Below are 25,858 nucleotides of genomic sequence, written 5' to 3'. Positions count from 1 at the left end.
AACAGAATGTCTGTAGGGTGACACTGGTCCTGGCGCTTCCACAGTTGAATGAGAAACGGAGACTTGGACCGGGTACGGTTGTGGTATCTTGTGTGGTGTAGTGCAGGGGAAGGACCACAACAGCCAGCGTGCACTGTTCATGGCAGCATTCACATGAGAAAACACAGATTTGCAAGATTGTTCGACTAATAGGTGGTTTGCCAAGAAGTTGCTTTACAAAGTAAATTCTCAGTGTTTTGTTTTTGTTTTTTTGGTTTGTGGAATTATGGACAATAAAACGTTAGGAAAACCAAAATCTTGACCTCTAAGAATTAATAGTGTAGCAGAAGAAAGGGAATGAGTCTCTAGTCTCTCTTATACACAGTCCCTCCACCCCCACACATGAAGTCTGGCCAGTCAGATAAGAAATTCAGAGTATTAAGTATCCTTAAGAGAGTTTTCATAAAGAAGTGACATTTGAGGGGCGCCTGGGTGGCTCAGGGGGTTAAAGCCTCTGCCTTTAGCTCGGCTCATGATCCCAGGGTCCTGGGATCCAGCCCCGCATCGGGCTCTCTGCTCAGCAGGGAGCCTGCTTCCCTTCCTCTCTCTCTGCCTGCCTCTCTGCCTACTTGTGATTTCTGTCTATCAAATAAATAAATAAAATCTTGGGGGGAAAAAAGTGACATTTGAGATGTCATTGAAAGATTTTAATTTGGAGAATTTAATGGGAGTGGGCTTTTACTCACTGTGCCAAAAATCTGATGTATATGTTGAGAAATACTTGTTTGTTTTTGTTTTGAAAGATTTTATTTATTTATTTGGCAGAGTGAGAGCATGAACGGTGGGAAGTGGGAGAGGGAGAAGCAGACTCCCCACTGAACAGGGAGCCCATCACAGGGCTCAGTCCCAGGACCTGGGGTTATGACCTGAGCAAAAGGCGGACGCCTAACTGACTGAGCCACCCAGGCACACCTAGAAATATTTCTTTACATAAATTTAAATTACCTTGATATAAGTTGGGGTTAATCACTTTCTGCCTGGACAAGGGGAAATGAGAGATATTAAAATGATTTTGGGGGGTGCCTGGGTGGTTCAGTGGGTTAAAGCCTCTGCCTTCGGCTCAGGTCATGATCCCAGGGTCCTGGGATTGAGCCCCACATCGGGCTCTCTGCTCAGCGGGGAGCCTGCTTCCTCCTCTCTCTCTGCCTGCCTCTCTACTTGTGATCTCTGTCTTTCAAATAAATAAATAAAATCTAAAAAGAAAAAAAGATTTTGAGGAAAAATGTGCTCCCCCCCCAAGGATAATTGTTTTATGTTGTTATTTTTAGCTAGACTATAAGTAAATAGAATACAGACAACATGCCTAATACATATTTGAGTTCCCATAGTACCTAAAATTGAGGAGGGTCGTAAATAGGTATTTATTGATTGCTTTGTGGATTAATCATTGTACAACTGGAGGACTTACTGGTGAATGCTAACCGTTAGGAAGGATGCATGGAATGTAGTTGGAGTTGTAGGTTCCTGCACGTTTGGTTTTTATGGGTCAGAAAATGACTACAGACCACATTTCTTAGAATGCCAGTGCCTTCTGGTTCTTCAGGGAAACACAGAAGATTCTTTCTTGCTTTTTTAAAAATTGAATTTTGTGGAAATACCATCAGAAATAGGAGTCTTAGATAGGACAGAGTTTGACTGTGTTTCTTCCTGCTCCTGGGTCTGTTGCCTCAGAGGATGTGTCATTCAACACATTTATTAAAAACAGTCTGTTGTGACTTTACTGGATATTCAGGGGATCACAGAGGTGCAGGGCTGACAGTTCGAAGAGAGCTGTGAAGGTGGAACAGATGTGAACAGCGGGCTGCCGGGAACTCAAGGCTGGTAGGAGTTTTACAAGTTGCAAGCCAAGAGGAAGGAGTGGGATTTTGAGAAGGTAAAGTAAAATTTTCTTGGAAACCGTGAAGAGGATGGCTTTCATATTTTAAAAACAAGTGGAGAGTGTCTGTCCTTTTGACTCTTTACCTAATTAAAGGTTTGTGGTGGTATGGGTGCCTTCACAAAACATACTCACAGTGTGGACTGGCGCTGACAAAATAGGAAATTAATTCTTGGTTTCCAAATTTGATTTCTTTTTTTAAGTCAGTTGTATGCGTTAAGAAGTTCCGCATCCCCATGCTCTGGTTGGAATGCTAGTAACTTCATAATGAATAGATGAAATAAGCATTCAGGAATTTTAATGGAATGATTTTAAAGTCTTCACGTATTTCTTTAATGCAGTGTGATGGCTTTGAAAACAGTGATTTTTTAAAAATTTAATTTGAGGTGGTTATTTTCTAAGAAATAACTCAAGAAAATGGTTTTATTACCTCTTTTGACTTATCGGTGGATTTTGTATTGGAAAATCATAACTGACTCTAAGACCAAAGAAAACAATGTCCCCTTTCATTACAAACCTTTCGTGATTGAATTATAATTAAATTTGGCCATTAAAAGAAGGATAATAATTTGTGACTAGTGTATGGGACTAACGAGATTGCAGGAGATTGGACTACCTAAGACAAATTATTTTGAACAACCTTGAGACTATTTTAGTAACAATCATAAGAAATAATTGTTCCAACAACAAATGATTGTTCTAATCTCTGTGCAGATTACAAGTTATACATGATGTGGCCATACCTGTTATCCACCTGAGCCGTGGAATAATGGTGCCCAAGTGGAACCCTCCCTGTGACCAGATTTGTATTTGACCATTGAAGGAATCAAGTTCTCTCAAAAACATGCATATGAGGGCTGCCTGGGGGGCTCAGTGTGTTAAGCATCCAACTCTTGATTTCAGCTCAGGTCGTGATCTCAGGGTCATGGGATCCACATTGGGCTCTGCACTCAGCGGGGAGTCTGCTGCAGATTTTCTCTCTCCCTCTCCCCCTCCCCCACCAATTGTGCGCTAAGAAAAAAAAGAAAGAAAAAATGTATATGAAAATAATGAAACATCTAAAAATACATCTTGCAGTTAAATTTCTGCTGCTTCTTGCCGGTTCTCACATCTGCTCTGTGCTTGTGTCTGTATTCAGCTCCTTCTCCTGGTGTTATGATTATTATGTTTGTTTATTAAGAAAATACTATATACAGTGACTGCTCTGTATGAAATCCTGACCCAGGAGCTATGAGATTCATGAAACATAGTCCCTGTCCACAAGAAGCTCATCGTTTCCAGTGGAAGTAAGACCCATACACAAGAACTGGGGCATTCAAAAGAACCACGTGTGAGGGTGCCTGGGTGGCTCAGTGGGTTGGGCCTCTGCCTTCGGGTCAGGTCATGATCTCAGGGTCCTGGGATTGAGTCCTGCATCGGGTTCTCTGCTTGGCGGGGAGCCAGCCCCCCACCTTCTCTGCCTACTTGTGATCTTTCTCTGTCAAATTAAAAAAAAAAAAAAAGCCAAGTTTGAACTCATACCACAGGGCCTCCTAAGTCAGTAGAGTTTCATGGAAGGGAGGATCACTTGTCGCCTGTATTAAAGGAAGAAAAAATAAGAAGAATTTTTCTGTTCACTTGTCTTGATTTTAGGGAAATTGCTTAGATGTCTGCACTTCAGCCTTCTTAGTGGTAAATATTTAATAAAACAATAACCTATACTCCATGGTTTGAAGGATGGCCATTTTTAGATGCCTGTGATCAAAGGTAGTGAAATTCAAGACATAATTCAGGTCAAGGAGAGTTAAGTATTTGGCAAGCAAAAGCAGTCGGATCCTCTAGTACAGTCACAGGCCTTTTCTCCTCCGAGGATTGTTTTGTTTTGTTTTGTTTTGTTTGTTTCATTTGAAAACTCTGCGGGGTTTTAACATTTGTTTGAATTTTAGGAGACAGATGCTTAAAGTGAAAACTTTGGTATCTCCCTTTTTATGAGCAAAATGGACTTTATTAACTGCTAGAAGTGGAAGTTGGCACAGAATAGGAAATGATTGTTACTGAGAGGTAGACCCTCAAAACTTGGGGAAGAATTCATTTTATTTCAAGTAGCATTACAGCGAATGGAACTTCTTAGCTTTCTCGCTCCATATGCAAAGTAGCAAATGGTTCAGAGTTGTAGGTAGGTACAAAAAATCAACACAGGGGGAATAAATGAGTATTTCACTGAATATAGCAACTCCTAAGAGGAATTCATTGAGACTCTAGAGGAAAACTATGAAGATACGTAGTAAAATGGAAAATAGCCTTTCTTGGCCATTTGAAGGAAGGAGAGTTGACTTAGGTCAAAAGGAAGGGAAACTTAAGAGTTATAAGATACCATTAAAGGAAGGTTGTGGAATCTCCTTTTCTGGAAATGTTAGAAAAAAAAGATTGTCATGTCTCAGGACAAGTGCTGAAGTTCAGTGCTGCCCAGAGGCAGAAAGAGGAACCGGATTTCGCCTGTGTGGTCTTGAGTCATCGGAGGAGCCCTGAAATACAGTAAATACCGCGCACTCTGTTGGCCAAGACTGCTGTTCCTTTTAAGCTTGGTTGCTATAAGACCAGAGCGAACAAGTGTGCATAAGTAGCAAAATTTGAGTTTGGATTTGAGATGATGATGCAAGCTGTGCACATGGTACGTACCTGCTTCCGTTGCAACGGCCTGCACGCAAGGCTGGAGCTATTCGGAGCACAGTTCAGTCTTTTTAGGATTTAGAAGGTACCTGCTTTCTTGCGAGGTCTTACTACCATTAATCATTCAATAAATACCATAAATAGCTGCTGTGAACACTGTAGGTTATAAGTTCAGACTTACATGGTTGGATATGGTTCCTGCCTTCAAGGAACTTCATGTACCCCTGGAGGTAGAACAGGCATGCAAACCTGGTAAGTGGAAAGCAGGTTCCCTGGCATGAGAGTGGTGAGAAAAAGGAGAAGCGGCATTGTAAGATTTCAGAGAAGAGACAGAATTCCTTTGGATTTAGCCGAGAAATGTTTCCTGGGAGAGAAATGCGTCAAACTGGGCCTTAAGAAGTAGGAAGCATTTGGGAGGGTGTAAGTGAGGAAGAGAACCAAGACAGGGGTGGGATTGTTCCTCCCAGTTCCAAGGTACAGACAAGTTCCGCGGAAGCCGGAGGAGGTTGGGGGCCAGGGGCTGGGAATGCCTCGTTGAAGCCAGACTCAGATGCCAGTCAGAGCTCGGGCTCTGTTCCCGTGGTGCTTACAGTCCTAGGAAATGATTAAGCACAGGAGGGCTCCTGTCCGTGGGGGTCTGTAATGTGCTGTGCGGACTGCCGGGGGGAAAGGCTGTAACAGGGAGCCCCGGAAAGTGGCTGCCACGGCCTCTGAGGCAGAGTTTGCCCACGGGGTGCACTGAGAAAGAGTAGTATTGAGGCATGTTAATAGGTGTTACTCAGGAAAGGGTCTTTTCACTAAAATGAATTGGAGAAATAAAAAAGTTAAGCAGTTAAGTGGGTTTCTTAGCTGGATACGTTTTCAGAGCCTTTAATTGTTTTTCATGGAATATCTCCTGAAACTACTGTTTCTTGGAATATACTTCGGGGAGCGGCGGTCGTACGCGCGGAAGCAGTGACTGGACGAGAATCCCAGTGCAGGACACGGTGTTTCCCGACACGCAGTGTCGTTCCGTGACTCTTCAGAACGTGAATGCGCTCGAGGGAGTTACTGGTTTGTTAACCAGACTCGGGCCAAGAGGGCATGCTGAAACAGAGAGAACAGAGTCCGAGGTGGGCCTGTGGGGAGTTTGGAGCTTTGGCTGAAAGTGGTGGCATCACAAAGCTAGAAGAAGGTGATTCAAATGCAGGTTGATGACTTTCATGGTACTTGGCCGTGGGCGTCCAGCCAAGGGCTTTAGCAGATGCAGGAACTGTGGACTTGGGTGAGAAGTCATTGTTTTTGTTCGTTGTTTTTTTTCTTACTAAATGTATCATTAAGAATATTTTTTGATTGGGGCTCCTGGGTGGCTCAGTGGATTAAGCTCTGCCCTTGGCTCAGGTCATGATCTCAGGGTCCTGGGATTGAGCCCTGCATCGGGCTCTCTGCTCGGTGGGGAGCCTGCTTCCCCCCCTCTCTCTCTGCCTGCCTCTCTGCCTACTTGTGATCTCTGTCTGTCAAATAAATAAACAAAATCTTTTAAAATACTTTTTGATTAAGATGTCTCTTTGTTTGCATTCTGGATAAATAATGATTTTCATATGCGACTTATTCTCGTACAGTAAGATAACCATCAGTTTAGTGCAAAAGAAGGTTTAGGATTAATAAAGCATCAAACCTATAATGTTTTTTTCTAATTAGACAGTAGCGGAACTCTCATGTTTATCAGCAGATTTTTTTTTTTTTTTTTTTTTTGCAGGATGATTTACTCTTAGCAGTTAATTAATCTTCAATAATTTGTTCTTTCATTCAGGTATTTGCCTTTGATTATTGCTTTTGGTCCATGGATGAATCTAATACTACAAAATATGCTGGTAAGTTGGCTCTCTCTTCACTTGAGTTTTGGGCCTCAGTCCTCTTCATCTATTTTCTTCATTCGGCAGTTCTGCTTTTCCCATAAAATTCACACTCCTCCTTTCCAGTTCCAGCATGTGGCCTTAGAAGTCAACAAGATTTGATTTCAGGATCTGGCTGTGCCACTAACTTGCTAAGAAGTCACGGACCGGTTGGTTCATTTTCAGGCTCCAGGTTCTTTCCCCATAAAGGGGGTATTACTATCTTCAGAGGTGTTCCAACAATTAGAAATAATGGGGCACCACCTCTAGCCAGAAAGGCTAACTGTTGTGATTATCACATGAAGAAGGGGTTTAGTGTGCACGTCTTTCCTTGTCGCTGTTTCGGGAATTGACTGCTCCGTTGATATAACCCAAGCTCAGATGCCATGGGTTTCCATGTCCCAGGTCACTGCTGATACGAACTGTCCGTGTCTGACGGTCACTGGTGATCCGAACTACACATTTGCAGGGAAACACGACCACCTAGTCCCACATTTTGCTAGTGCTCCTCCCTCGAGGCATTTCAGCCCTATTCCACTGAACACAGATGACGACTGATTTTATTATTTGGTGAGTCTTGGCCCTTTTGAGGAATTTATCACCATTGCTTTGGCTCAGGAGGGAAGCATTTGTGTGCATGGAGGAAGTTGGATTCCTACCCTTTTGATTGTATCTCCATTTCCTAAGAGATTTGTTTAGTCTTTCTGAATGTTTTCTCCTCATTTCTACTTAGAAAAACATCAGCTGAATGACTTTCTCATTTGCTTTAATAAGAGTGGTGAGGGATGGATGGAAAGGAGGCAGGTCTTACAAGACGAGAAGGCAAAAGGAAATCACTTGCTTGTAGGGAATTCTGTTTCATGACAGCCTTTTCCTGGCCACATAACGCAAACTTGTTGAGAAGTTATTTGATATATAATTTTTTCAAAAGTTAACAATCTGAAACTAGGAAAATTTCTTCTGTTGCTCACCGTGAGTAAATGAACCTTTCTTTCCAGACATCATTCCTGCACCTTTAGCAAATGTATTTCATTGATGTGAATAAGTACTTCTTAATGTTGGTTGTAATTAATTTGTCTTTTTATTGGCCCATTAGCACTTTAGACAGTAAATTCTACCGTGTCTAGAACAGTCTGCTTTGAGTGTTAGCACAGTGTATATTTTGGTGTTGGGCTTGTGCTTTGAGATTTAAATAAACTACAAAAGTAAAACATTTCCTACTGTAACAGAACAAATGCTGTGGCTATACAAAGCCCACTCTTTGTTCAGCTGACGTTATTCAAGATACAGCCAAGTAGATCTTCCCGGATTAGAACTCTGCTTGTGTGATTCTCAAACACTTTCAAGGACTCCTTACCACTTGCAGAGAAAATCTCTTCTCCTTGAACTCCATATAGGCTCCTTTATTTTACCTCCTCAGCCCACCTTCCTCACACTCTGCTCCGGGACTCCCCACCACCCATCCCACGCTCTGGCCCAGGGCTGTTACTCCTCTCCTGTAACCGTCATGGAGCCAACAGGTCTCAGAATAGTTCCTGAAGATTCAGGAACCCCTTACAGTGTGTGCAGCTTCAGGGAAGCCCTTGAAAAATCACAAAGTTAGGTGGGAAGCAAAAGAATGCATAACGAATGACAGTAAACATTTTGACCTAATTCTGAGTTAAACTGTCTGTTTGACAGATTGAGTGCTATAGAAAACCCAAGGAAGGGCATAATCTGGGAAGGGCTGAACAGAATTCTGAGGTTGAAACTGAGTTTCATTTAGACGGCTTATTGGTGCAGAACAGGGGCTGTTGCAGTGATGTGGTTAAAAGAATGCTTCAGGGCGGGTGTTTTTTCTCATTGTGTCTTCTAGAATCACATTCTCCCTTATTACTCACAGAGACCATTCTAGCCTCCTGCAGTATATCACTCATATCCCTGAATATAGGACAGGCTTTTTTTTTTTTTTTTAAGATTTTTATTTATTTGAGAGAGAGCACACAGAGGGAAAAGCAGACTCCCCACTGAGCAGCGAGCCTGCATGGGGCTCGATTCCAGGACCCTGAGATCATGACCTGAGCTGAAGCAGATGCTTAACCGCCTGAGCCATCCAGGCGCCCCAGGACAGACTTTTTTTTTTTTTAATGGAAATAACTTTATGAAGTACAGATGATAAAATTCACATGTGAAACTGAAGATTTCTGGAGCTCTGCATTGCAAATTAGTATGTTCAGAAATATCTAAAAAGATAAAAATGATTTTTAAACTTAGAACCTAAAACTTCCTACTTTTAGTGTGCATGATCACATCAAATACTGTGTTCCATTCAGCCGAGAAATGCAGCCCTGTAGGCTCCGAGAGCAATGTCTATTTATAGACACAGGGAGACATTCTCTTGTTCTTTGGACAGCTCTATTATTGTGCAAACCCAGTGACCACCTTAGCAAAAAGTAAAATTCTTGCTGGCTCTTCTCTCACATGTGTTTGTATTCATCGTGAATACCCTGCCTACTAAATACATTACGGAGGGTTCGTCCATTGGTTTCATACTGACTTGATTTCCTTTCTCTGCATTAAAAAAGGAACAGCAGTTCCTTCTTACTGGTGAATAGAAACATCGAGATAGAAGCCTTCATTCTCTGATGGGAAGTAGAGGAAATGTAAAAGGGGGAGCACGGATTTCCTGAAACCGACCTATTTGTCAGGCTCAATGAATAATGGCATCATTGATACCCATGAAGAGGGCTCCCGGCGGCTCTCAAAACTTGGGGAGCAGAGAGGAGGAGGGGTAGCGCAGAGAGGGAGGCTTGAAGGCACAGGGACCGAAGGAGCCAAGAGAGGCAGGGCGCTGAGTTTCACGCGGTGTGTCGGAATGTTCTGTCTGTTTGTTCAAAGTGACCGCAGCACCTGTCACTCTCAGGCTGTCCGACGGAGTCCGTAGTGTGGGAGGGCGTGGTCGCGGGCTGCGGGCTCCTGCGCCAGACCTCCTGGTGAGCCACCGGATTTCACTGCACCTCTGTTTCCTCAAAAAGAGGATGGTAATCATTCTCATCTCATAGGGTTGATTTGAGGGCCGAGGGACCTGTCCGGGGAAAGTACGGAAGCCAGTACCGGGCACATGGGAGAAGCTCTCTTCCTGTCTCTCGTCTTTATCATGGTCACATTGTCACAGTCCTGAGGGCCAGAGCGTCAGCCCTGTGGACAGAGAACGCACTAGAATTGACAAGACTCGGTTTTGCCGCCAGCTGCTCACCTTTATGGGGTCTTTATGGGGTTTCCCCGTCTGTGGAAGGTGGAGACGTGGCCTAGGATGATCTCAGATCCCCTCTTGCTCTCTGGTAAAACATGAATCAGACATTTCATCCTGGCCGCACAGCTGCTGGAATGGACTGTTCAGAGGCAACTCAAAGACTTGTTTGTTAAGCGGATTGCATTGCACTGAGTCGGGCTTTGAGATGTTTTGTATTTTAACTGTATTATTTCTTACTATAACTCTTGGGTTAGGTAGGCATAATCATGTTTGGCTGGCAGATAATTCTGAGTCTTTGAAGCAAAAATGCTTGTGCCAGGATGAAAGAAAAAAAAAAAAAAAAAACAAGTAACCTGCAAAGTGAGGCACCCAAAGCTTGGCCTATCTCTGCATAAACTCGTGTTCCCCTACTCTTTACCCCGTATGTCCACACATGCAGACAGATCCATGTTTAGGACTGTAACGCCATTACAGTGGATACTGACAGCACTTGAGAGTGTCGTAACGATAATAGGCCCTTGTGAAGGGTTAAATCACTACCCATTATAATTAAGACCTTCCTGACAATGAAATCGGTCCATGCTTCATCACTGTCTCACATGTGCCGTGTTGGTAAATAACAGTGACCAGTCCCCTTGGTTTCACTTTTCTTCTTTCTTGGGGACTATCTCTCACAGATCTGTTTTTCTGTTGATCTTCATACCCTAAATGAAAACCAGTCTGGTGGGGGTCCGGGGGTGGGGGGCGCCTGGCTGGCTCTCTCGGTAGAGCGCGGGACTCTTGATCTTGGGGTTGTAAGTTTGAGCCCCATGTTGGGCATAGAGATTACTAAAAAATAAAATCTGTAACCAACTGAGCCACCCGGGCGCCCCCAAAATAAAATCTTAAAAAAAAACCACACACAACAAACCAGTGGGGGTGGCGTATCTGGGAATCAACGCAGACATGAACATTTCCAGGCCCAGAGCTTCTCAACTGTTGACTTAGAAATTATCTAACAATTCTCATCATACGGCACGTTGCTCAGACTTGCTGAAGCCGTGTGTTTTCAGGCATTGTTAATGCCCTGCAGTTCAGGAGAAAAGTTGTATGTTTGATTCTTGTCCTGCTACCCTAGCTGTGTGCTGTTCGTGTCCGAGCCGGGAGCCGTTGCGTGTTTGATTCTGTTCCCATGTCGGGACATTTTATGTGCCCAGAGGTAGAAATAATTTCTCTTTCACACTGTTTAACAGAAGCGAGATTAGACACAAGATAAGACATTTGTGCATCAAAATTTATATTCTAAAAGCCAGCGCTAGCCAAAATAGAACCAGTATTTTAGCAAAGTTCCAAAATGCTTGTTTTAGCGTGCTGTGTTGGTTCATTCTTTCATTATTCAAGTTTATAAGAAACATTCAGCAAGTGCCTCGCACATAATAGTTGTTAGCTACTAGGTTTATCAAAACCACAGATGTTTTCTGTGTAGTTATGAAAAGTGGTTGTAGTTGATTCTGTGAACAGTTTGGTGAAATGGAGATTCATTATAAATGATACATGTCATCTTAAAAGACACTTGCAAAACCATCTGCATGCAGAGTTCTAGACTTTTCTTTCTCTTTAAAGTCTTCAGCAAATTGTCGAACCCATGCCAAATCGGACAATTCTTCTGGTGACTAAGCCTTACCAGGTTGTTCCTTAAGCATCTGACTTCATTTTCTTAGAACCAGCAGCTGTCTTTTTACATTTGTTAATGAAATTATGTAATGACGGAGACGTACAGTGGACATAAACTAGTTTAGGAGCGAACACAGCTGACCCTTTGTGAGAACATAGCTCAGCTGGTGGGTGTCCAGAGCACAGCCTCCCAGCTGGGCTGATGGAGGCCGCGGTGGGCACACCCCATTGTACTACCTTATAGATGGAGGAGAATGTTGGCCAATTCAGAAAATGGGGTCAAAGGGGACATCCGTGAAGAAAAACTTTTCTTTCTTTCTCCTTTTTTTTCCCCTTTTTTGGTATCACAAAAATCTTTGAGGTTTACTTTCAAGTTTACTCATGGTGGGGTTGTATTTGTGTTTGGTAAAGTGTGCCAAGTGCCCCGCATTGAGACCATTTTGGTTCACATCTCCGCCCTCCTCACGGACGTTTCCTTGCCCAGTGAGGTCATGGTGGGGGGCCTTGGCTTTTCTCTGGGTTAGGCCAGCTTTACTGGTGAGAAAAACTTTCCTGAAATAAATAAGTGAAGCTCATATTGTTAGATTCTTTTAAAAAGAGTGTGTGCATGTGTGTGTGTGTATGTGTGTGGGTAAATGTGAGTGTGTGTAAGTGTGTATGTGTGTACGTGTGCATGTTTTGTGTATATTTGATTATAAGTGTGTTTATGTGGTTTGAGTATGGGTTTGTGTAAATGTGAACATGTTAGTGTGTGTGTAAATATTGGTGTGTATGTGTATGGGTGTGATTGTGTGTGTGTGCTTCTCTTTTCTCTTCTACTCTTAATTTTTTTTTTTTTTAAGATTTTATTTATTTATTTGACAGACAGAGATCACAAGTAGGCAGAGAGGCAGGCAGAGAGAGAGAGAGGGAAGCAGGCTCCCTGCTGAGCAGAGAGCCCGATGCGGGACTCGATCCCAGGACCCCGAGATCATGACCTGAGCCGAAGGCAGCGGCTTAACCCACTGAGCCACCCAGGCGCCCAATTTTTTTTTTTTTTTTTTTTTTAAGTAGATTTTATGCCCAATGTGGGGCTTGAACTCATGACCCTGAGATCAAGAGTCCCGTGCTCTCCCAGCGGAGCCGGCCGGGCACCCCTCTACTCCTGTTTCTTAATCCCACCTGGTCCCACCTTCTTACAGGCTTTCCTTTCTTCATCCCCATCTATGCCCTTTTTTTTGGCACCCAAAGACGTCGTGTGACTTATTGAAGCGTGTGCAGAGAGGCGGCTAAGAATCCCAGTAGATGGTAGACTTGGGAGCACTGGGATCCCAGTCCTGTGCTCATCTCCCCACCTGTAGTAGCTCATTGAATCAGCAGAACATCCCATCACGTAGAAACCATTACTGTCCCCCCCCATGTTACGGTAAGGAAACTGCTCCCTGCGAGAGAGCTGAAAAGCAGTCGTACCGGTGGGTTTTAGGCAGCGACAATGACGTGTGAAGATGTTACAGATTCTCTTACAGTCCCGGGCTGTCCTCTGGTCTCTGCCACCCCCGGAAAGCGGCAGTGTGCGGCAGTCACGTTGCAGGGCTCTGGCGTGGAAGCCGGCCGGCGTCCTCCCTCCTGTCCCATGTTGGAGTCCCGAGTGCTCGTGTTTGGTTGGGGCTTTGCTCTAATCTCCTCTTGACTGTGCTCCCCCCAGTCCAGAAGGGGTGTTGGGTCCCCATGTCCCTGTACCGCAGAGAACATACCAGACAGAAACGAAGATCACTTACTTCCCCAGCAGATGCGCTGTGTGAAAACACCCTACGAAAGAGCTCAAAAGACAATCCCTCTCAGGTGCTCGCGGGGCGGGTGGCTTCTTGGCTTCTCCCATCCGGGGCACCAGCATCTGACCCTCTCCTGGGTGAGTCAGCCACCTCACAGGCCAGCAAAAAAGGAACTGAGTTCCACGGCCAGCTCATGACTCGTTCCAGCACTGTTGCTGGGGTAGAAACGTCCCTCTGGGCGAGTCCCCTGTGCCGTGCACACTGCAGGCGAGGCACCCAGACTCCAGGACGCTGATCGCCCTTGGACACTGCTGTGGAAAATGGCCCCGTGCTCTCCCTTTACCCTCATGGCCCAGTTTCTCAGGATCCTTTTACCAAGCCCCTTAATGGCACCCTCCCATAGTTGATTAATACTTAAATCCAGTGTCACCAGGCCAATCCTGAAAGGTTTCATTTTTGTATCTAAACTCTGCGTGTTTTGGTCCTTTAGGTCGACCCAGGTTTAACGTCAGTACATGGGACAGTTTCTGAGTTGCCCCATTTGGGAAAGGGATATGCCGATGGCTGGTCCACGTCAGGCATGTCTCCCCACCGCACGTCTGTGCGGAGAGCCTGTCTGCTCTTGCGCTGTTCGGGTGCTCTGCCTTGGACCTGGGCCACCTGCCAAAATCATCAAAATCACTGTGGCTGTCAGCCCCGCTGAGAGGTGGGAAAAAAACGTCCTTCCTAACAAGCAGACCCGGGAGTCCCACATCACAAATACTGAGTTCAGACTTTTATTTATTTATTTATTTATTTTCCCACTCTGACTCCAAAGAGAAAAGACAGGAAAGAAGGAAAACGGGAGACTGCATACACTGGTGAAATGTACTGATCGAGCTGAACTCTTGACCGCCTTTCCATGTTCCTGCTTTAGAAAAATGAGAAATATTCCATGCATATGTCCTATCTGGTCCTCTAGTGCCATGCTTGCTGTTTTATTCAGCCGTGATCTATAGGCGACTGCCTTGTTTAATGCAGATTGTAAACGAGATAAGGGTTATGCCCCCCATTTTGTTCTCCCATTTCTTAGCACACAGCCCCCTGTAACTGAGCCTGTACCTCTTCAGTAGTCAGGTGTGAGCACATGAATGGTACGTGCGTTTTCTCTTCCATCCCTGCTTGGTCTTCTCTGCTTTGCTGTCGGGCCCCACAAAGAGCATCACCTTGGTTACCCAGTTCCCACCGCACACATATAACAGCTTTGAATCCATTGCTGCGATCCCCAGTAGGGACAGATGATGCCCGAGCGGGGAAACTCGGATCTGCGTTATATATGTGACTCAGGGGTGGGTGGGTCAGGTGTTTAACTTCCTGACTTGCAGAAATTCCATACAGGGGTCCTCTCCGCAGTCATGATACTGTGTTCCAGATTGCTTTGGACGTGCCTGTGTGTTTAGACCTATCCATATAGTTATAGGTTTTAAGCATAAACCCCACAGGGGAAATTGGCACCTTCTTGGTCATGGTTAGTGAGGTCAGGTTTGCCCTGTGGAGTCCTGCACCAGACACATGGGGCTGCCATGTGTGGAAGGACCACCTGTTGAAAAGCCACAAGCCTTTGGGTTTGACAGTGCTGGGGCTTTGCTTGGTTTGTCTGGGATAGAAGCAAATATTCACAGATTCTCCTGCTTCCCACACGACTTCTGAACTTTCTCTTAGGGGCTGGTGCGTATTCCTCTAGACAGAGTTCATTCTGTTTGAGGGTGAGGTATGGCAGGAAACGTGTAGGTGAAAATACTGCATCTTTCATGGGGCTCCTGATTCCCATCATCCAATACAAACAGCCCCATTCTTTTGCACAGTGAGCTTCAAAAAGCAGTTGGCAAGTTGGTTTTTTCCCCTTAGGCTGGGAAAGGGGACCTCCGTGTTTAAAAAATAGAAATGAACAAAGCAGGAAACCTTCTGTCTCTCCTTTACAGACCATATAAGGGTCTTTGATATTTAATGTCTTCTCTCTATCACAGAGTGAAGTGTGGTTTGTGTTTCAGGGAGAGACGGTTATGCTGAGGAGGACAGGAAGCTGTATGAGTCCACAGGCAGCGTTTTGGGGCTTCGGTTGATAGTCTGGCCTTTTTACAGTTGTTTCCTACATCCCCGTGATGCCCTTGAAAGTTACCAGACCAAAGCACTGATTCAGTGTAACCCCAGCCAATGAGTCCTATAGCTCAAAAGGAACCAGATAGAAAAATCAGGAGACATCTACAGAGTGTTTCTAGTCACAGTTTTATTGATAGGATTTATTATGTTGGTTTTTACGCCCTTCCGAGGTAATGTTACGAAAAAAAGTGAATATTTTCCCTCCACTGGACATACAGGTCGGCATATCATGTCCTAAATAATACTGCTCTGGCTTCCTCTCCTCACAAGCCCCAACATAACACACACACACACACACACACAGACATACATGTACCCCACCACACACATGCATATACCACAACACACACACGTACACACACACACCCCAATACGTACAGAACACAACACCCCACCACCATATATTGGCTCTCTCTTTCCTCTATGAGAGTATCCCCCGTTATATTGGTCAGTAGCATTTTGGAAATGGGAACTAAAGTATCTAGAGAAATAACAGTAAGTGATCCCTTTAAAAATTTTTTCCTAAGAATAGGCGTCTTTTCTTTTATGTTTGAAATTGGATTACCTCACAGAATTGTCCTACTTGAAGGAAAAATAAGTAGATGTTTACCTCCTTCTCTATGCCAGAATTAGTTATAGTTGATTAAAGATTTGAGGGATGATATTGATAATGGATATTAACTAAAATATATTCTAGACATATACTAACCAGGCACTGTGGTAAGTGCTTTATCTAGCTTGCGTTCGTAGATCATAACCCACGACCCAGTAAGACAGCAACTGTTACTCCCCATTTACTGATGAAGAAACCCAGAACTTGCCCAAGGTCACACAGCTGTAAGGAGCAGAGTTCACATTTGAAAATAAAACTGTAAAAAATAAAAACAGCAGACCTAGAAGAAAATACAGGTGAATCCCTATATAACTTGGGGTAATAATAATACAAAAGGATTTTGGATGCGTAAACATACACTGTAGGGAAAAACCACAAAGGAAAAGATGAAAGATTTGAATATGGATAACCAAAAGCTTTTGCATGACAAAACCAGCAGGAGACCAAAAAGTAAATGCCATACCGGGAAACAATATTTACAATGTATAATAGACTAAAGGTTAATTAATGTCCTTAACATACGATGAGCATATTGGGGGCACTGGGCCGGCTCAGTTGGAAGAGCTTGTGACTCTTGATCTCAGGATTATGAGTTCAAGCCCCACATTGGGTGTAAAGCTTCCTTCAGTAAGTAAATAAACACATAGATGTATGAATGATGAGCATTTTTAATTAAAAAAAAATCAATGTCTAAACCAGTCGATTTGTAAAAAGAAACATAGAACCCAAATAATCCATTTGCTAAAGAATAAATACAAAGTAGAAAATCAACAAAGGAAAGGAAAATTGTGGTTCAGACAAAACCAAGAATGATAATAACCGTGTTGTGGAAGGGGCATTGGTGGGGGACACAGTAATTTGAGTTTTTGGAGCTTTGCCTGGTAAAGAGAATAGAAAAGTGCTTGGAGGTAAATATGTAAAGATAAATATTGCAGAAAAAAGAAAAGGAAATTATCTGCATGCCCATAAAGGGCTGATTGCATCAGTTAAGCATACAATGGAAGGCTAAGCAGCTGTAAAAAAAAAAAAAAAATTAATGTTGATATAACTTTGTAGAGGTGGCAAAGTGTTCATTATTTCTTGTCTTAAAAGAGAGTAAATTTCCCTTGAGACATGAAGCCGTAGTGACAAAATGTATCGCGGTCTCTCTAGAATCCGGTCTTGCTCAGAGCTGTAAAGATACATGAATGTAACAATAGATCTTTGTGTTCATCCTTTTATAAATTGTGCTTTGAGATAGTTGTTTAAGGATGGAAAGGAGACGAAATCTTTCCGGAAACACAGTATAATTGTTACTCTTTCATATTCTATTTTGTATTTCCCAGAATATTTTCCTTTCCTGCTTATAACTAAAGCTTTATTAAATATGATAAATCTGGGAAAATAGTCTGTCAAGCATAACTGTAACTAAGAGAACTTGATTTTTGAAAAGCTTAAGCGTATGCATAATGGAAATCAGACAGACTAGTTTGGGTTTTTACTGTGACATATATCTTGATTTAATGTCCAGGAGGTTACCATGGGTGCCAGGAAAAGTGTAATCTGTCATTTTTATCAAAATTGTTCAGTTGGTAGATACATATTATATTAACATGTCTATTCACATCTGTCCCCAGTGCCTGATCTAACCAAGGGTACTGTAGTCTTTAGGGGCTCATTAGAATCTCAAACACAGTCATACTTTGATTAAAGTATAAACTTTAATGCAATTAAGTCTTTTTTTTAAGGATTTTTTTTCTTTTTAAAGATTTTATTTATTTATTTGACAGAGAGAGAGATCACAAGTAGGCAGAGAGGCAGGCAGAGAGAGAGGGGGAAGCAGACTCCCTGCCAAGCAGAGAGCTCGATGCGGGGCTCGATCCCAGGACCCTGAGATCATGAGCTGAGCCGAAGGCAGAGGCTTAATCCAGAGCCACCCAGGTGCCCCTTAAGATTTTTATTTCTAAGTGATCTCCACACTGATTGAATTTGAACTCAGAACCCCAAGATCAAGAGTTGCATGCTTTACCAACTGATTCAGCCAGGTGCCCCAAATATTTAAGTTCAGCAAACAATATTTTGATGCCTTAGTCCCCGCTAATGAGAAAAGGGGCCCCCAATTCAGTATGCTTTAGTCTGAGGACAGCTATGTCAGCATAGGAGTAACTCAGGGCATGAAAGTGCCTGCTGTTTGCCAAGGACTCTGCTAAGATGCAACACCTATTTTTAAAGCTCACAGGACGCCTGGGGTCTCAGTCAGTTAAGCCTCCAACTCGATTTCGGCTCAGGTCATGATCCAGGGTTGTGAGATCGAGCTTCACATCGGGCTCCATGCTGAGTGGGAAGTCTGCTTGAGATTCTGTCTCCCAACCCCCCAAAAGAATGCATAAATAAAATCTTTTTTTTTTTTTTAAGATTTTTTAATTTATTTGTCAGAGAGAGAGAGAGCGAGCACAGGCAGACAGAATGGCAGGCAGAGGCAGAGGGAGAAGCAGACTCCCTGCCGAGCAAGGAGCCCGATGTGGGACTCGATCCCAGGACGCTGGGATCATGACCTGAGCCGAAGGCAGCTGCTTAACCAACTGAGCCACCCAGGCGTCCCTGCATAAATAAAATCTTTTAAAAAAAGGAAACTCACACTCCAGTGCTAGAGAAAAATGGGAAAGAATAGTGAATTGTAATAAGATCTAGAGTTTGTAAAAACAAATACATAAATATAACCTGAACCAAACCATGGAGACCAGAGGGGCAATGACCAATTCCTGGTCTCCTGCAGTGTGCGTCACCAGTGATGGGTGAGCGTCTCCTTTAGCGGTCAGGGGTCAGGACAGACAGACCCAGGGCCTGCCACTCGCTATGGGTGTGATCTTGGGCAAATGACTCCCCATTGGAACCGCAGCCTCCTTACAGATCCTACTGGCTGCGGGGACTGTAAGGATTCAGTGATCCAGAATATGTAAAGTGCATTGCTAGTGGGGCAGTGGATAAAAATTAATTCTCTTCTTCTTAGTTGCATAAATAATAAAAGTATACAGGTTCAAAAGGTTAATTTATCAGAGCGCCTGGGTGGCTCAGTCGTTAAGCATCTGCGTTTGGTGGGCGCCTGGGTGGCTCAGTGGGTTGGGCGTCTGCCTTTGGTTCAGGTTATGATCTCAGGGTCCTGGGATCGAGCCCCATATTGGGTTCTCTGCTCAGTGGGGAGCCTGCTTCCCCCTCTCTCCATCTGCCTCTCTGCCTACCTGTGGTCTCTCTCTGTGTGTCAAATAATAAATAAAATCTTAAAAAAAAAAAAGTGTCTGCCTTCGGCTCAGGTCCTGGTCTCAGGGTCCTGGGATCAAGCCCTGTGTCGGGCTCTCTGCTGAGAGGGGAGTTTGCTTCTCCCTCTTCCTCTGCCCCTCTCTACCCCACCCCTGCTTGCACTCTCTTGCTCACTCTCAAATAAATAAAATCTCAAAAAAAAAAAGGTTAATTCACATCATCTTTAGTATTTGTAATAATTTAGACATAGGCAAAACCAGTTTATTCTTATATTTTTATATCCTGGAGAATTCTTGAATCACTTGGTTTATTTTTTGTGCAATTTTAGTATATATATATATCCTATCCTGGAAGGTTTTGTGGTTTTTTTCAGTTGACAGTGTCATAAACCTGTCTATCTCTGTAGCACTCATTCTTAGTTTTCTTGATCTTGGATTTAATGGTCTTTAGTTTAAAAAATTTTGTACCAGGGAAGAAGAAACATTGTGATTTTCCTTTAAAAGAGTTGGAGGAGTGTCTAGGTGGCTCATTCAGTTGAGCATCTGACTCTTGGTTTTGGCTCACGTCGTGATCTCAGGGTGGAGAGATCAAGCCTTGCACTGGGCGCCATGCTTCGCGGGGAGTCTGCTTTGAGATTCTCTCCCTTGGCCCCTTCCCTCACCCACTTTCTCTCTCTCTCAAATGAATCTTTAAAAAAAAATAAAAGAATATGGAGAAAATAATTCTCCATACTTCCATCCTACTCAGCCTCAGGAGCCAAAGCTAGATGTACTGCGTCTCACCACCCAACAGAGGAAGGGAGAGATTCCTAAGTGGCCACAGGCCCTTGTGGGGCCGTGGTGGAGTTCTGACCACAGTGCTCCCCGCACTTGAGTCCTTCAATCAACTCAAGTGCTTGCTTTTTTTCAAGTGACTAACTATGAGTTGAAATCATGAATTACGGGCAGGATGTTTGACCTGGCTGAGTTGTAACACGTCTTGTCCCCCCCCTTCCCCCCGCTTCCTGAGGGGCTGGTTAGCCAGGGTGGAAGATGCAACAAGAAGGCTCCGTTGGTCTGCTTGTGTCTTCAGAGCCTGCGGGTGGCACTTGGGTCTGGCCGAGGACCACGGTCGGCTCTCAGAAACCTGAGCACGGGCTGGGTTTAACTCCCTAAAGTCTATGCTGCGGGCTCTGCTCCAGATTTAAGGCCTGCCTTTCGGCACGGGCCTTGGGGGGGTACACGTGGAATAGGGAAGACCCTTCGAGAGAATAGATGAGGACAAAGTATCCATGTGGTGGGCAATAATCATGACATTCTCTGTTCTTCCCTGTCCTCCCGGAGTGTATGTGTGTGCGCGCACATGTCTCTTCAGCCGACAACAGCCCTGTGCGTCTCGGAGTGGTTAGAGTTGGTTACACCCTTTTAAAAAATTCACATATTATGCCAGCGTGTTTTGAACACCTCTTAGGTGCCAGGCTCTGTGCTAGATGTTAAAAGTCAGAATTAGAGCAGTAAGGCTATGTGAACCTGTTATTGTTTCAGCCAGTTCATTTTTCTTAACTTCAGTGCTCACCGATGGGTCTTTCTCTCACACCGTTTGACCCAGTATATACCAAATACGCTGTGTGTATGTGTATTGGAACATGATTTTTGTTAAACTCAGGAACGTTTTCGAATTCCAGCCTTGTCTACACACACAAATGTGTTGGGATTTTTTTTTTTCACGTGGTGTGTAATATTCTGGCAACAAAGTAGTCCGCATTTTCCTTCTCTCCTCCCTTACCAGTGGGCATTTAACTTGATTCCAGCTTAGCAAATCCGAGTAATGCTGCCGGGGCAACCTGTAGAGGTGACCATCGTGGAAGTGTCTGGGGGTTTGGGCGCCTCATCATGGCTCCCAGTGGAGGCATGGGCGCTCGCTTCTACGTGCTGTCGGGTTTTCAAGTGACCGTATTATTTATTCTCCCAGCAGATTACAAAAATACCTGTCTTTCCTCAGTCCAGTGATATTGTTGCCAAAATGTTACATTTTGCTGGCCTAACGGTTGAAAATATTGCTTGTTTCATATTTACACATTTTTAAGGGTCCCGTTGTGCAGCCACATGTCCCCGTATAACAAGGGGCTGCTAAAATCAGATCCTGCTTTGCACAAAGGAAACAGTGCACCTGAGAGCTTAATGTTGTGTTGCGTTATTTCCAAATGTAAATGGAATTGTCATGTAAGATTAAAAAAAAAAGAGTTCAGTCGATTTGGGTTTTTTTTTTTTTTCCCCAACATTTATCAAGCATCTTGTGCTAGGCCTGGGGATTACAGAGATAAACAGATCATAGTCTCTGACATTAATCGGAGGTTCTCATTCCAGGGAGGGAAGAGGAACCAAAACCAGTAGTTTTGGCAAATGCTGGAATTGTGAAGGTTCGGGACTATGAGAGCACAGAGGAAGGAGAATATCATTTTAATTACCTTAATGATGGGGAGTGAGTGTGAGAAAGTCAGGAATTTCGAAGGGTAGTAAATGCCACCTTAACTGTTTAAAAAGATTTTCACGGGGCGCCTGGGTGGCTCAGTGGGTTAAGCCGCTGCCTTCGGCTCAGGTCATGATCTCAGGGTCCTGGGATCGAGTCCCGCATCGGGCTCTATGCTCAGCAGGGAGCCTGCTTCCTCCTCTCTCTCTCTGCCTCTCTGCCTACTTGTGATCTCTCTCTGTCAAATAAATAAAATAAAATCTTTAAAAATAAATAAATAAAAAGATTTTCACATCTGGGGTGCCTGGCTGGCTCTGTATGTTGGATGTCCAACTCCTGATCTCAGCTCAGGTCTTGATCTCAGGGTGGTGGGTTCGGGCCCTGCGTTGGATGTGGAGCCTACCTTAAAAAGGAAAAAAAAAAAAAAAAAAGATTTTCACAGCTTTCCTCTTCAGCCTGATGCTATGGACTGTATGGTACATCATTCCAGAACGCTGTAGACAGGCTCACGGAGGAGAACTTGTCCTCGAACCCAGCCTGGGAACACAGCCGGGAGGTGTCTGTGCTCCACACACATCACCTCCGCCAGCGGCGAACGGTTTCCCAACCCTTGGCATTCACTGAGCATTGTGCTAGGTGCTTACATGTACCCAAGACGTGTCCGGCAACGTTCCTGTGTGTTGCAAGCTCAGAATGCAGATGGGGAGATAAGACCGTTTACACTTAATGATATTTTAATACCAGCTCATGAGAAGAACTAAACAGAATTTAAACAACTTCTCTGTGGCCCCCTGATGATGGAAAGGAAACTTTAATGCCTAGGGAAGTGTCTAAGAGGGAGAGGATGGGTGGAATCGTGACCTGATCCGGGAACTGAGCTCTGAACAGGTAGCCCTACGCATAGTAGGCACGCAGTACACTTCTAACATCTTTGGATTGAAAGAATATCGTTACTAACTGGGACTCAGTTATTAATCCAAGTATGTCGAGAAAAATCTTTTCTTTGGTAGTTTTTTATTTTTTGTTTGGTTTTTAGGTCAAGAAGTGGTTTTCAAGTGCCTTGGGGAAGGAATTCTTGAAAAAGCCTTTCAGGGGTATAATGCTTGTATTTTTGCATATGGACAGACAGGTAAGTGGCTGCTTTTGTTTACAGTCAATGACATTAAGAGTGCATTTCTTAAAGTCTAGAAATAAAAAACACTGGGAAGTGACAGAAACATGCTTCTGACCTTGTGGGTTTCACTGAATTAGATGATCAAAAGTAACCCTCTTTTTGAAGGTTCAACGATTTTGATAATTGAGTAATTGAGCAAAGCTAGTTTCAGACTATTAAGTGTCATTTTCCTAAATTATAGTTTTAACCTGTATTTGAACTAGAAAAATAATTACCGGTTTCCCAGTATTAAAGGTTATAGTAAAAAGCCATAGAACGGCTCTTGGTATCCTCCTGTGCAGCGGACCGACCCTGGGCACAGGCGTGCTGGTGCGTTATCAAAACGGGGCTGTGGGGCACGTGCTGGGAACGTGCAGAGCAGAAGCTCACTGGGGTCTCAACTCTTAACCACAGCTTCAGCGAGAAAGTTAGAATAACTCCCACCAGTACTGCCTGTTGTCCCATCACAGGACAGCTACGAGACTCAGACAACAGAATGCGTATCAAAGCATTTCCACAAACATTAAATATTTGGGGGGTTAAGTACTGTCCATGTTCCTCGACAATGTATAGTTAGCATTCACACGAGTCTGTGTTCACAGTGGTTCTATTAGTAGGCATCCCTCCATCAAGCTGGAGGCCATGAACGTTACAGAAAGAACGGACAGCAGGGCTGCCCGGGGGCATGGGCTTGAGGGCTGAGTCGGCCGCTTCTGCTCTGTGACCCTGGCGGATAAGTGTAGAGACCTCACCGTGTGGAAGCCTTACGTTTCACTCGCTCTGTTGTCCTCCGTCCTTTCTGCTTGGTCTTCTGCAGGTTCGGGAAAATCCTTCTCCATGATGGGCAGTGCTGAGCAGCTGGGCCTCATTCCAAGGCTCTGCTGTGCTTTATTTAAAAGGATCTCTCTAGAGCAAAATGAGTCACAGACCTTTAAAGTCGAAGTGTCCTATATGGAAATTTATAATGAGAAAGTTCGGGATCTTTTAGACCCCAAAGGGTAAGTTAGCGGTTGAAATTAAGCTTGTCATGGGAGTAATAATTTTAAATAATCCTTACATGAAAACTGCAAGTGAATATATTTATTCAGTTACTACTGTGGTTTCAGTTCATTCACTGAGAAGTCCTCTGCTTCTCAGAGCCTGTTGGTATACCCAAGACATGTAGTTTATCCTATATTCATGAATAAAGTTGCCTAGATATGCCATTTAAAAAGATGTTTTTACTGTCGGTGTTATTTTTGGTACCATGGCTTGTTCATAAAAATCGAGTTAAGAAGGACACAGTCGTCCTCTGATTCATATTGGAAGGCAGCAGCTGTAAATCAGAGGTGAGTACTAGAAGGGTTGAAACAACCAAGCCTGGAAAAGCATCCTCTTCCTGGGCTGTGCACTTGAATCACGTTGGGGACTTTTGAGGGATACGCTGGCCTGAGCCCCACCCGTAGTAATCATGATTCAGTGGACCCAAGGGGAATCCCAGGCATGGGTGTTTTTTAAAAACTAGGTGATAAAAACCAGATGAGTTTGATTCATAGAAGGAGAAGGCCATTTACTTATTTTTTAATTGAAAAATTTTTTTGCTGATTTCCAAATAATATATACAGAAAATTTACAGGGTAGGCGTCGTGTAAGAAGAAATAAAAATGACCAATAATCCCAGTACTCAGAAGTAACCATTGTTAGTACTTTGGTGCACTGTGATCCTGTGTTTCAAGTCTGTGGAGGGATGTGTGTGTTGAGGTCGTTCTCAAAATACAGTTCAGCATCCTGAATTATTTTTAAACACCTTTAGCACCTGTATAAGTCAAGGGTATCATCATAAGATCAGAATTGTCGGAGACAAGGAAATGAACCAATCAGGGGGAAATGCTTACATTGACTTTAAAGTTATTAACTATTTGCCTATGAAAGAATATTTATAATACATGTAAGATACAAAGAATAATAAAATGGTCCTACTTACCATTTGGCTTAATAAATGGAACATGTCCAATATTTTTGAAACCCTGTCTGATTCTCTTGGATTCCATTCCATTCCCTACCCCTCCCCAAGGTAATCACAATGATGAGTTTTATGTTTCTCATTATCTTCATCCTCCTTAGAGCTTACGCAGAATTTTGCACAGTTCTAAATTTTGTGTAAGGGACATCATAGTATATAAGTCCTTTGTGGACTTGCTGTTTTCCTCTTGATGATTCATTCATCCTGATGTATGAAGTAACAATGCATTCATTTTTACTGGTGTTTGGTGCTTTGTTGTATGATTTTACCCTCATCTATCTCGCCTTCTGTCACTTGCGCGGTTTCCGCTTTCTACGGCTACAGTGCTGCCCTGAGCATTCTTGCACAGTTCTCTGCATGTGCAAAAGTAGGAGTTCCTAGGTAATATATCTGGGGTGGATCTGTGGGCAACAAGGTACTGAGTCTTTGGCTTTAGGAGGTCCTGCCAAACTGTCTTCCAAAGGACTCGTACCAGTTCACGGCGCCCCCCCCACCCCCCCACAGCGTACAGGAATGCCCTGTGTTAGATAGCATCACAAGCACCTGACACTGTGCTGGGTTCACTTTCTCTGGCTCCAGAATAGCATGCAGGAGTCTCTGGTCGTGCCTGCCGAGTGAGTAGAGTCTCAGACCCGGGTGCACCCCACTCGCTCTCTTGAAGATGGGCACTTGATCTGGCCCCGTTTAGAGTCCACGAATTGCTCAGTGTCCTATTGAATTCTTCATCCATAAAGGCAGGAAAACCTCCTTTGTAGGTTTCTATGAGATTTAAGTGGGATAACTGAAAAGTTCTTAGGAGCAGTGCCACAACTTTGGGAAGAGCTCAGTGATTCCGAGTTCCCTTTGTCCACCCTCGAGTGACGCCAGACATTGCTACTTGATTTGAAAGGCATTAACAGGGCGCCTGGGTGGCTCAGTGGTTTAAGTCTCTGCCTTCAGCTCAGGTCATGATCTCAGGGTCCTGGGATCGAGCCCCACATCAGGCTCTCTGCTCGGCAGAGAGCCTGCTTCCCCCTCTCTCTCTGCCTGCCTCTCTGCCTGCCTCTCTGCCTACTTGTGATCTCTCTCTATCAAATAAATAAATAAAAATCTTTAAAAAAAAAAGAAAGGCATTAACAGCCGATGCAGTGGAAAAGGTGACACATGTAATATGCTCATAATAGATATAGATTTACTTTTAGTCTCAGTTATC

At 43.9% G+C, this 25,858-nt stretch overlaps 1 protein-coding gene across 4 annotated transcripts in view; it reads left to right on the top strand.

Moving 5' to 3' along the window:
• KIF13A (kinesin family member 13A) overlaps nt 1–25,858 on the top strand; it is a 204,700-nt gene that overhangs the window by 99,752 nt on the left and 79,090 nt on the right. For all 4 annotated transcript variants that reach the window (XM_032341186.1, XM_032341184.1, XM_032341185.1 and 1 more), the window contains exons 4-6: nt 6,357–6,417; nt 22,548–22,640; nt 23,482–23,662. In XM_032341186.1, coding sequence (XP_032197077.1) covers nt 6,357–6,417; nt 22,548–22,640; nt 23,482–23,662 — 335 coding nt within the window. The remainder of the gene's footprint in view (nt 1–6,356; nt 6,418–22,547; nt 22,641–23,481; nt 23,663–25,858) is intronic.

Source organism: Mustela erminea, chromosome 4 (genome assembly GCF_009829155.1).
Source record: "Mustela erminea isolate mMusErm1 chromosome 4, mMusErm1.Pri, whole genome shotgun sequence".
Lineage (NCBI taxonomy): Eukaryota > Metazoa > Chordata > Mammalia > Carnivora > Mustelidae > Mustela > Mustela erminea.
The sequence above is the reverse complement of the archived record's forward strand: the minus strand, read 5'-3'. Positions and strand labels throughout refer to the sequence as shown.